Source organism: Lactuca virosa, chromosome 6, assembly GCF_052849685.1.
Source record: "Lactuca virosa cultivar CGN04683 chromosome 6, Lactuca_virosa_CGN04683_v6, whole genome shotgun sequence".
Taxonomy (NCBI): Eukaryota; Viridiplantae; Streptophyta; class Magnoliopsida; order Asterales; family Asteraceae; genus Lactuca; species Lactuca virosa.
The window spans coordinates 14,405,827-14,416,823 of NC_136431.1; the positions used below are offsets into that span (position 1 = coordinate 14,405,827).

The following is a 10,997-nucleotide window of genomic DNA, read 5'->3' on the forward strand; positions in this document are numbered from 1 at the left end:
GCACCTTATCCGAACTACGCCCAGCGTAGCTGGTGGACGCGCAGCGTAGTCCGAGGCTGCTGGCGCCTATAAAAGGGGTCCGAACTCTTCCGAAAATTTCACACCTTTCTTCATTTCTTCTCTCTAAACTTTCTCTCTCTAGGGTTTTGAACCCTCCCCTAAGCCTAGGTGATCCCCTAGCACACGAAGGAAGCCCTGAGGCTCCCGGAGTCCCGAGAAAAAGAGTCTTTCGGTTTCGAAACGCTGCTCCGAGCAAAGCCCGGTTTTCTCTAAAATCCGCTGTAAGTGAGCTACGCTTACGCAATTTTTAATATAGCTTTCAAATAATTATAGTAATGTTATTAGGTCCTTAAAATAATTATTTGGGCTATTATTATAAGTTATATAAGTATCGTTTAACGCTTATATAATAGTAATAATAGTCAGACTATTAATTTGTCGCGGTTATCGTTAGACTAAACCCTAGTGGTATTGATACTAGGTTTTATCGAAGGAAAATTGTTTTGAGAGTATCGAAGCGCTGTCCGAGTGCTGAGTCACCACCTTTCAGGTGAGTGCATAGTTACTTTCAGCTTACACACATATATGAAGTATTTATATAAATTACGTGCTGTGTGTGCATATTATCTGTTTACTTGCTATCTATGCTGGATGAACAATTTTATACATGTTTTAAATGATTTAAACTGTATACGTATTTTATATCTACAAAATGTGTTGGGTAAAACATGGGTAGATGTAATAGTTGTTGTGTGACAAAATAAAATGATGAGAGGCCTTGTTATAGATGTTATTGATGATCCAGTCATCTAGCAGAGTATAGATGACGACCACGGACTATTCTAGACAGTCCAGTGGAACACTAGCAGACTCGCAACCTGTAGGTGTTTATTTGAACTGTGTGCTCACCAGGTGTACTCCATCCCCCACATGGTTGCCTTAAGGACATTTATTGCTAAGGAATCCCCTTAGCAGTAGTGTCCATCCCGATGATAGTCCTTAGACTAGGTCCCTTGTGTTAGATGTTTTAGGGACGTAAAGTGAGGATAACGGGAACGGGTAATCGGGTTTGTTTGGTTTGATAAAGTTAATAAACTTATTTATTGTGGGTTGAAAACCCTATGTGCTCACCAGGCTCCCAAGCCTGACCCACTCAGTTTCTTGTATTACAGGTAGTGGCGCATGAGCATAGATGTGATGTCTTGGGATGAGAGATTAAGAAATTTTAGGCCTGTAAATACGGAATAATGTAGTAAGGCCTATGTTGTATTGTTTATGCTTATGATCTGTATCGAACATGACATCCCGAGTCTTTTTAATGAAATACATTTCTATGGAAATGCTTTTGATAAATCTTTATCATATTATGTTTTGGGACAAATTCCGCAACACTTTTATTTAAAATGTTACTCTGATTTTTAAACAAAGCATAAACAAAATCGGTCTTTTCTGGCCGTGAAAAGGGGGATGTCACAGACACCAAGGCGTGGCAAGAGGGATGCTACGACATGGTGGTTGCTGCAGCCAAAGCCCACAAATTTTAGGGTTTCTCCCATATTTAAGGCGACTAACCCCAAGATTAGGGCATTCTCTTCAGCCTCCATTCCCCATTTTAAAAACCTAGCCCCATTTGAGTGTTCTTGTTGTGTTCTTGGTGTTCTTAAGGTTTGAAGCCTTGGTTTACATTTTGTGAAGAAGAAGAAGGTGTGCTTACTAGTTGGAAGAGTGTATCTACATTAGATCTTGCATCCACTGCATCTTCTGGAGCTTGGGAATGTATAAAGCTTCTACCTTTATCATTCCATTCTCTTATTTCATGATTTAAAGTCCTTTGGAAGAATGTTCTTGGAGTTTTGGGCAACTCCAAAACCTTAGGTTTGTTTGGTGACCATCTTCTGACCTTATTTGATGGAAAAGGTGTTAACTTATGATCCCCTTTGTTCCATACACATGATTTGGTCATATTAAGGACTTTATGAACTTAGAGTTTAAGATATTGTCTTGTGGTGAGGTATTAATAGATAAAGTTGGAAACTTTATCCATTAAGTCATTAAAAAGAATCAAATCTAGAAGTATGAGCCTTGATCTATAAGTATTAAACTCTTAATGAGGATAATGGCTTCTAGTAGTAACCATGACGTGGCCAAGAGGTCATCACGTTGCGGTGCGGTCAGCCTCGCGTCTCTTTTGTCTGGAAATGCCCACGACATGGCCAAGAGGTCACCACATCATGGTAATGGTTGATATGGTTGACCGTTGATCGTTGACTTTTGACTAGTTTGACCTTGGGTCAAACTTGAAGGATTTGAGTTGTTCATTGAGGTTGTTCGATGTTTGGTGTCGGTCGGTTTGTGGTGCTGACCGATGCAAGGAACGAGAGTGTTGTTGTGCTTCTTCGGTACAACTGAGTCTTCTTGCAATATCACATGTATTGTATATCCTTTTTATGTTAGGATAATGGTGCTGTTAGAGTACAATATGCTAGGTGACTAGGATAACTCTGTATTATGCATGTGTAGTATAGTATACTTGGTGTTAGGGTATGCTAGACTGATAGAATCTTGTCTAAGGACTATGTGATACTGCTAGGTGTCATGATTGGTTAGGGTAATGGTAGTGTTGACTATTTGTTGAATGATTACCCTAAGGGTTTTATGCATTCAAGTTGGATAGTTGAGAACTCTTGGTCTAATGCCCGACTACATGGTTCTTGTTTGATTTATTGCTTTTGGATGGATCATCTATTCATCTGTCTATCTGATTCATGACTATGCGTGGCTTATGCATTGTATGGAAGACCAGGATTTGGCCCCTGGCAATTATACGGAAGACTAGGATGTAGCTCCTGACAATGGAGAGGCCCTTTATGTATGTTTTCTCTTTGGGAGAGGACCGTTATATATGGTTGGGTTAGGGACATTATGTATGTTTGGGTTGGGCCTATATACTTTTGGGTTGGGCCCGTAGCTTATGATATATGTATGTGGATAGGAGATTTGGTTGCTCGATGTTAGAGACGATGATTTTATGTGGATGCATTGTATGGTGGAATATGTGGTATATTGGGGAACTCACTAAGCTATATGCCTACAGTTGGGGATTATATTTTTTGCAGGTTGTTCGTGAAAAGAGCTCGACGGGATTATACACGCATCGAAGATATCCATTTCTGCGATTTGTAAATTTGACTATGATAATGTATGGTTTCAATCAAACAATTGTCACTCAATGGTTTTCGAGATAAATGATTTAATTGGTTAATCTATTTAATAAATAAAAAATCTCTCCGCAATTTATGGGACGTTACAAGTTGGTATCAGAGCCTTGGTTTGAGGGATTCGGGTGCACCTCACGGTGTGTCTGAACTCAAACTGAGGACTCAGAGATTTTCTAAATAAAGTTTTTGAAAAAGAATGCTTTTATTCAAGGAATCTAAGTAAATAATTGGGCCATAAATGTGAGCTCGATCTTTTTCCATGTTCTTGTTTGATTGTTGGCTTGAGATCATGAACATGGTATCTGATCTCACATTGATTTCAAAAAGGAGGATGCGATGGGTATGGTTAGCCGCAGCTCAGGAAATAAGTGATTCTTAATATACTCATATGATTATGTATTTGTGCTATGAATTGCTATGCAAGCTAGATTGTAGACTAAAGGTCTATTTAGGAATTGCATGCTAGAACTACCTGATTTGTATATATGCTTCGTATGCCTTGTATGTGCAAATTGCAGTATGTGTTTTGGAATCTTTGCCTGATATTGTTGAACTGCTAATCAAATTCCATTAGGGCTGTACATAATTGGAATCTAATAGCATGAAAATTTCCGTTTTGGCCTTATTACTTGTTCCTTATCTGGTTGTAGTTTTAGGGTAGAGTCATTTATTCAAATGTCTATTTCATTCTGGATTATGTACGACTATGCATTCGTGAGACATTTCTTGTGTGTTAGTTGAGGCTTGTTCAGATTGCGGGTTTGTGGGAAGGGAGAATCCTCGAAGAGAGTCTAGGAAATGTAATATTATGCATATGGCTAGACCTATGCATGTGTGTGAGGAGTTTAGTGAAGTGATGTGAAGTGACTTAGGAGTCTTGGAACAGCCTTTGGAACGGGTATAGATAGGTGTGGACGGTGGTATTAAGACCGTACTACTAAAAGCCCAGGATCCATACTTGGGTCAAGGAAATGTTTCAAAGATAAAAAGAAAACTGTAGGTGGGTATGCATAGGATGGGTTAACACTGTGCATTGATTTTGATGTTATCTCGTTATGTTTCAGATTCAGGATGGTGACCTTTCTTGTTGGAGATTCAACAATGTGCATTGATTTTATATATAAGGAACATACAAATTGATTTCATTTTGATTAAAAAACACATATTTCTTTCATTGTTAGCTTCTTTCTATTGCTTTTAAACCCATATTATTATTGATTTCGTGATTTATCCACAACATCTGTGTATTTCAAATGTGTTTTTTATTAGACATCTAGTAGACTTCATAACGTCCTCCGACTCCTACCTTAGGTATACTTGCATGGTTTTTTTGATGAGTTATGTAAAGAGGTTTATTGGTTATTTTAATAAACATTTTCAGTCTTTCACAATAGTTGTTTGTATTAAATTTCAATATGGACACATACAGGTAGTTAGTGAAATATTTTTATAGACGGTTTGTGGTGCAAAATTAAAGTTATAAAATTCAATAAAAAATATGTACAAAGCTTAGCATAAGTTCTAATAGAGGATGCAATAAAGTTAGTGGAAATATTTGATTGCATTTTGTTAAAACTTTATAGTTTTTTATGGTTCTATACCTAATATTAGGTACATAACAACCAATATTCAAGCCATGTATATATATATATATATATATATATATATATATATATATATATATATATATATATATATATATATATATGGAAAAGTGAATATATATATATTTATAGTTTTTGATTTCGTGATTCATCCTCAACATTTATGTATTTCGAGTGTATTTTTTTTATTAGACCTCTAATACACTTCGTAACTTCCTTCAACACCTACCTTATGTATACTTTCATGGTTTTTTTTATGGGATATGGAATTAGGTTTATAGGGCTTTTTTTAATGAAATTCAATCTTTCAATATAATTTCCTATTTTAAATTTCAATATGGAGACCTACATGTCGTTGGTAAATATTTTTATACACGGTTTGTCGTGCAAAATTAAACTTATAAAACTTTATAATAATATATATACAAAGCCTAGAATAAGCTCTAATATAGGATGCAAGAAAGATGATAGAGAGATTTAATTGTATTTGGTTAAAACTATGTGGTTTTTGCCAACACTATTCCTAATATTAGGTACATAACAGTCACATATTTCCCAAGCTCATATATATATATATATATATATATATATATATATATATATATATATATATATATATATATATATATATATAGCGCCCGAGTCGCCATGTATGAAAGTAATATATTATCCTATTTAATTAAGCTAAAGGTGGTGAAGGGGTTCGTGAGTACGCTGGGCATACATTAGGTACATACGACGTACTCCTCGCATGCACATCATCGGGGTGATCCTGGCAAGCGCTGGGCGTACCCATGCGTACGCTGGGCGTACTCTAGTCAGGGGAAAACCCAAACTTTTAGGGTTTGCACCCTATTTAAGGTCCTTAAGTTCTTCAATTACATCACCCTTTCAGCCTTCTTTGCCTTTTAGTGCTAATCTTGAAACCCTAATCACTCTGAGTGCATTTTTAAGCTTACATTGAGTGTTTGGGTGTTCTTTGGTGGTTTTGAAGAAGAAGAAAAAGTTCGATAAGAAGCAAAGAAGAAGAAGGATCTTGTAGATCCAGAGTTTGTGCATTATTTCTAGCCTATTGAAGGTATAAAGTCTGAAACTTGTTCATTCTAAGTTTAGATCTAGACTTAGGGAATATTTTAGCATTTTTTGGTCCCATAACTTGGTCTTTTGGAGTATGGGCTACTCCAGCCCATTTGAGTTGTCCTTTTGTACTCTTGGGAGTGCATGGATCCATAAAAATTGTATCTTGGAGGTTAAGACTCAATCATGTATGTGTTAGTGACCACCTAAGAGAGTGAGAGGGCTTCATTCATGGTTTGAGTCCCATTAAGGCATGCAAGTGCATAAAGTTTGCAAATTTATGGCTTAAGACACTATTATGAGCTTGGATCTAAGGTTTAGACTTTAGGGCTTAATGGATTAAGACATGGGTGCAAGATTAGGCTAACTGGACAGTACGTCGGGCGTACTCTAGAGTATGTTGCGCGTATTGGGCCAGTGCCCCGTTTCCGGATCGTCATTAGCGTACGCTGGGTATATAAGCCATGCATGCCGTGCGTACGTAGTCTGTGGACTTAGAAGATTTTTGGGCTCAAGTATTGTTGGGCTTTTGACTTGGTTAGGTTTGGGCCTCATGCCCACTTGTTGTAGTAAGGCATTTGTGGGCTTTAGGCCATGTTGGGTACTCTTGGGCCATATTGGGCCTTAAAGGCCTTGTAGTTGGGCTTGAATGCCTTCTTGGACTTGTATGGATTTGGGCCTTGGTGGGAGGAAGGCCCAATGAGGTAAGGGTGAAGAAACCCTTTTTGCCTTAAAGTCAAGAATGAGGGTTTGGACTTTCGGGTTAGAATATTGGCGTAATTTCTAATTAGGGTTTTATACTTGTGCCTTAGGGAGAGGATTTCGCAAGTCATCCGTTGAGTGCGATTTGATACCTTCATGGCTTGTACACCGTATTTTTAATCTCTTAAAAATACGAGTTTGAAGGCCCTTGGAATCTCTTAAAAGATCTCCCGTATTTTTAATTTGTATTGTTTGTTTTTATTAGGTTATTTATATGCACCGGTTTGTATTACGTTATTTATATGTATTTGGTTTGTATTAGATAATTTACGAAACCAGTTGAGTTAACTTCTACTTTATTCCATAGAACATAAAATACAAAACAGTACAAATACATGGAAAGCATACATCAGTAGCAAACATATTACATAAAACATTTCACATAAAAAACCCTTCTACATGAAATACTGGTGGTTCTTAACTAGATTCCAAGCGTCCACATACTCGAAGTCTTTTCCCTCATGCTCGAAAATGTAATGATCTAAAATCATTTCTACAAGAGCTTCCTCGTTTGAGTAATAATAATTACTACTATTTTTAAGATGATGATACCATCGATTGAACCATGTGATTTCGTTCTTTATCTCCATCCACTTACTAAGAATATCTACTTGTACCCGATATTCTCCTTATCCAAATGAGAGGTTGAACATACCTGTTGTGCGAGTCCATTCATCACCTCCAAGGTAATCAGGGGTAACCATTGTTGTTACACCTTCGAAAATGTTCAACCAACATCGTATTATAACCATCGCCTCTCTTGTTGTCCATGGACGTGGAGTATCGAACGACGATGTTGCATTCGTAGAAGTTGGTGCACTGGAGGCCATTTCTATATTTTTCAATACCGGGGTGAGTTGATACATTATTTAATCGGTATGACAATTTATACACTAATCCGTACAGATGTACACTGATCTGCAGAGGTGTACACTGATCCGTTGATAACAGTTTTGTGGATTCCCAAACAGTTTTGTGGACTGATATTAAACATAAGTTCATTATTTTTAACATTTTTTTGTTAAATTATTTACATAATCACATAAGGTATTAGTGTATTTAAAAAAAATAATATTAATAAACGAAAAAGAACGCAAAAAAAAAAAACGAAAAAACGAAAAAACGAAAAAAAAAATTAAAAAAATCAAAATACATAGATTCCGTAGAGCTGTAAGGATCCCCAGAGCATTTAATGGATCCGCAGAGGGTGCTCTGCGGATCTTTTGGTCATTTTCCAAAATATGTTTTTTCTTAGTTATTTTCTTCAAACCAACCTCGTTTTTTGGTTATTGTCCGAATTATATATATATATATATATATATATATATATATATATATATATATATATATATATATATATAATGATTAGAAACATAGAGGGTGAGCATATAGCTGGCATCTTTTTATTGTCCTTTTCAATCTTTGCTGGTTGTTGTGTTTTCTTCTTTTTATTTTTATTTAATAAAATGTGTGCTGTTTGTTGAAGAAGCAAACAAGACGCCAAGTAAAATAACATAATAAATCAATTAATTAAACAAAATGATATCTCTCACTGTTTGGGATCTAGGCTACAATTAGTTAATTTGGGTAAAATTTAATCTCATCAACTCGTAATATATGAATAATAAATTTCGATCAATTCATTGAACGTGTACAATGTCGTTTATCTAATATAAAAATAATTAAGAAAAACTGCACATTAATTTATTGTTAAGTATCTTTATCTGATCATTAAATTATATAGATTGATTTGATTGTTATTGTTATAAATTATTTAATGATATTAAATGTTTATTAAACTAATTTTCAAATTTAACACTGTAGTTTTGGAAACATGACGGAATAATAAAATGCATGTTAGTGTGGACACCGTTTCTTCCAAGGCTTTGCTTTTATTCTTTCCCCCCTTCTTATATATATCCATACATTTATCCTTTTCTCTTTCCATGATTGCATACACCAAATACACTCAGCGATTGTGTAAACCTGCGTGCGTTTCCTTTGAACCAAAACATAAAGCAAACCAAACCAAATTCTTAATTTTGGTTGCTTTGTTCACCTGTGTTAGTTACAGAAACCATAAGTTGCAATTCTATAAAAGTGGGTCAGAATCTTGGTTCTTTCTTCATTCATGGTTTTCCTCCTTCTTAAGTTTTCAAAAACTTCATGAACACTTCTCAAAAACCCTTCTTTTTTACATTTTCCACTAGTGGGTGCTTTCAAATTTTCATATATTAGTGTTACAATTTGATCTGAATTTTCAAAATAAGAGAATGTTGGGTTTGAAATCAAGAAACCCTGGAATGTTTCCGGCAGCAAAAGGCGGAACTTCCTCCCCCGGTGGTGGTGGTGGTAGTAGGGAGGCCGGTGTGGCTGCTTGGGAACTCAGGCCATGTGGAATGTTGGTGCAGAAGAGGAACTCAGATGTTACTCAAAGTCAAACCCTAGTTCCTACCATTAAAGTCAAAGTCAAATTTGGTTCATCTTATCATGAAGTCAACATTAAATCTCAAGCAACTTTTGGTAAATTATAATATTTTTTTAGTTAATTATTCTTATTTACACTTATTGGTATTATACAAGATATATATTGGTCCATTATAGGCTATATGGTTGTGGCAATAAATCAATAATGCATCTTACATAATAAAAGTGTCTGTATATCACTATATATAGTTGACAAAAATAACCTTCTTAGTATATTCATTTGTGTTTATAGTTGTGAACCTAAATTTGATGTTGGGTATACAGGAGAATTGAAGAAAATGTTAGCAGGGCCAACAGGATTAAATCCGTTGGATCAAAAATTGGTATTTAGAGACAAAGAAAGAGACTCCAAAGCATATTTGGATGTGGCAGGTGTCAAAGACGGATCAAGAATGGTACTCTTTGATGATATATTGAGTCGAGAAAAAAGACTTCTTGAAAATCTCCAATCTAAGAAAATGAAAAAATCTGAAAAGGAAATTGTCGACGTCACTATAGAAATTGATAAGCTTGCTAAACAGGTAAAAATATTAAAAAAAAAGGAAGCTAAATTGTACAAAATCTACTATTCATGCATTAAGTTTCTGATTTTTTTTTTTATCTATGAAACATCATGTGTACAGGTTGGTAATCTGGAAATAGAGATATATAGCGGAAAGAAAGTGGTGGAGAAAGTTTTGTTGAATTTGATCGAGTTGTTGATGTCACAATTGATCAAACTAGATGGAATAATAGCTGATGGGGATGTGAAATTACAGAGAAGAATGCAGGTAAATTTGAATCAAGTTTCGTCAATGCAAACGTATAAATTCAATTTTTTTTGTTTTACTTTTTGTTTTTTGTTTTTTACACACGCACCAAAATTATGCATTAAAACTATTGACATTATATTTTTTGAATAAATGTTTAGGTAAAGAGAGTACAAAGATATATAGAAAATCTTGATGTGTTGAAGATTCGAAATTCCAAAAATGGAAGGAATGGCGATTGGGCTAACATACAAGCTCCGTCGCAGCGACACTCAAATAAGATTTCATTTGAGCAAAAACTCATGACACCAATGGAAAGGCAGCGAGACTCGATGAAGTGGCCAATCGTGGCCACGGCTGAATGGGAGAAATTTTGATTTGGGAAATTTACCAAGGAAAAATCCATCAAAGAAAGAGCTAAAGAGTGAGAGTTGCAATGAATTCTTTAAATTTATTCTCTTTTGGTATTTTGTATGTTCTACACGTCTATTATCTCTCTTGTTTGGGAGTAAATATCGTTTCAAATGACGTTCCTATGTTGTATATATACCCATGATATGGTGGACAATCAAGAGTTACTTTCTTATTATTCAACTATATGTAGTTTATATCCTTTGTTTACAAAATTTTTCCTATGAATTCCAAAATTATATTACACCAATTAGGGAGTATATAATACACAAGGTTAAAGGGTTATCAATGTAGGCTAACTATACATGGGCCACATGCTAAAAATAATTACAATATAACTATAACATATACGACTAACACCCCCAGGCAATCGGAACGGGAGGTCTAGAGCAGACAGAACGTCTGGATCTGAAGTTAAGAAATAAAGACGATGGAAGCCCTTTGGTGAAGATGTCAGCATACTGGGATGATGATGGGATGTGTAAAACTCGAATTTGACCCATAACAACTTTGTCTCGCACAAAGTGAATATCAATCTCTATGTGTTTAGTGCGTTGATGCTGAACAAGATTGGTGAAAAAAAACAAACAACACTGACGTTGTCACAATACACAAGCATTGCGGAAAAGGGGTGGATAGTGAAGCTCACGAAGTAACTTGCATAGCCAACAGGTCTTAGCAACTGTGTT

General features: G+C 35.5%; 1 protein-coding gene across 1 annotated transcript; it reads left to right on the plus strand.

The window, feature by feature from the left end:
* Nucleotides 1–8,569: 8,569 nt before the first annotated feature.
* On the plus strand, nucleotides 8,570–10,523 carry LOC145122718 (BAG family molecular chaperone regulator 1-like). Its single transcript, XM_079058284.1, has 4 exons — nucleotides 8,570–9,184; nucleotides 9,413–9,669; nucleotides 9,772–9,918; nucleotides 10,059–10,523. Exons 1-4 carry the CDS (start codon nucleotides 8,935–8,937, stop codon nucleotides 10,272–10,274), a joined length of 870 nt encoding a protein of 289 aa, XP_078914410.1. The 5' UTR covers nucleotides 8,570–8,934; the 3' UTR covers nucleotides 10,275–10,523.
* The last annotated feature ends 474 nt before the right edge of the window (nucleotides 10,524–10,997 follow it).

What these genes read in the sequence shown, in the direction of transcription:
- LOC145122718 (XM_079058284.1), top strand. Translation starts at nt 8,935, where the DNA reads ATGTTGGGTTTGAAATCAAGAAACCCTGGAATGTTTCCGGCAGCAAAA. An exon ending in TTGATAAGCTTGCTAAACAG is followed by an intron (nt 9,670 to 9,771) that starts GTAAAAATATTA and finishes TCATGTGTACAG; the next exon opens with GTTGGTAATCTGGAAATAGA. An exon ending in AATTACAGAGAAGAATGCAG is followed by an intron (nt 9,919 to 10,058) that starts GTAAATTTGAAT and finishes ATAAATGTTTAG; the next exon opens with GTAAAGAGAGTACAAAGATA.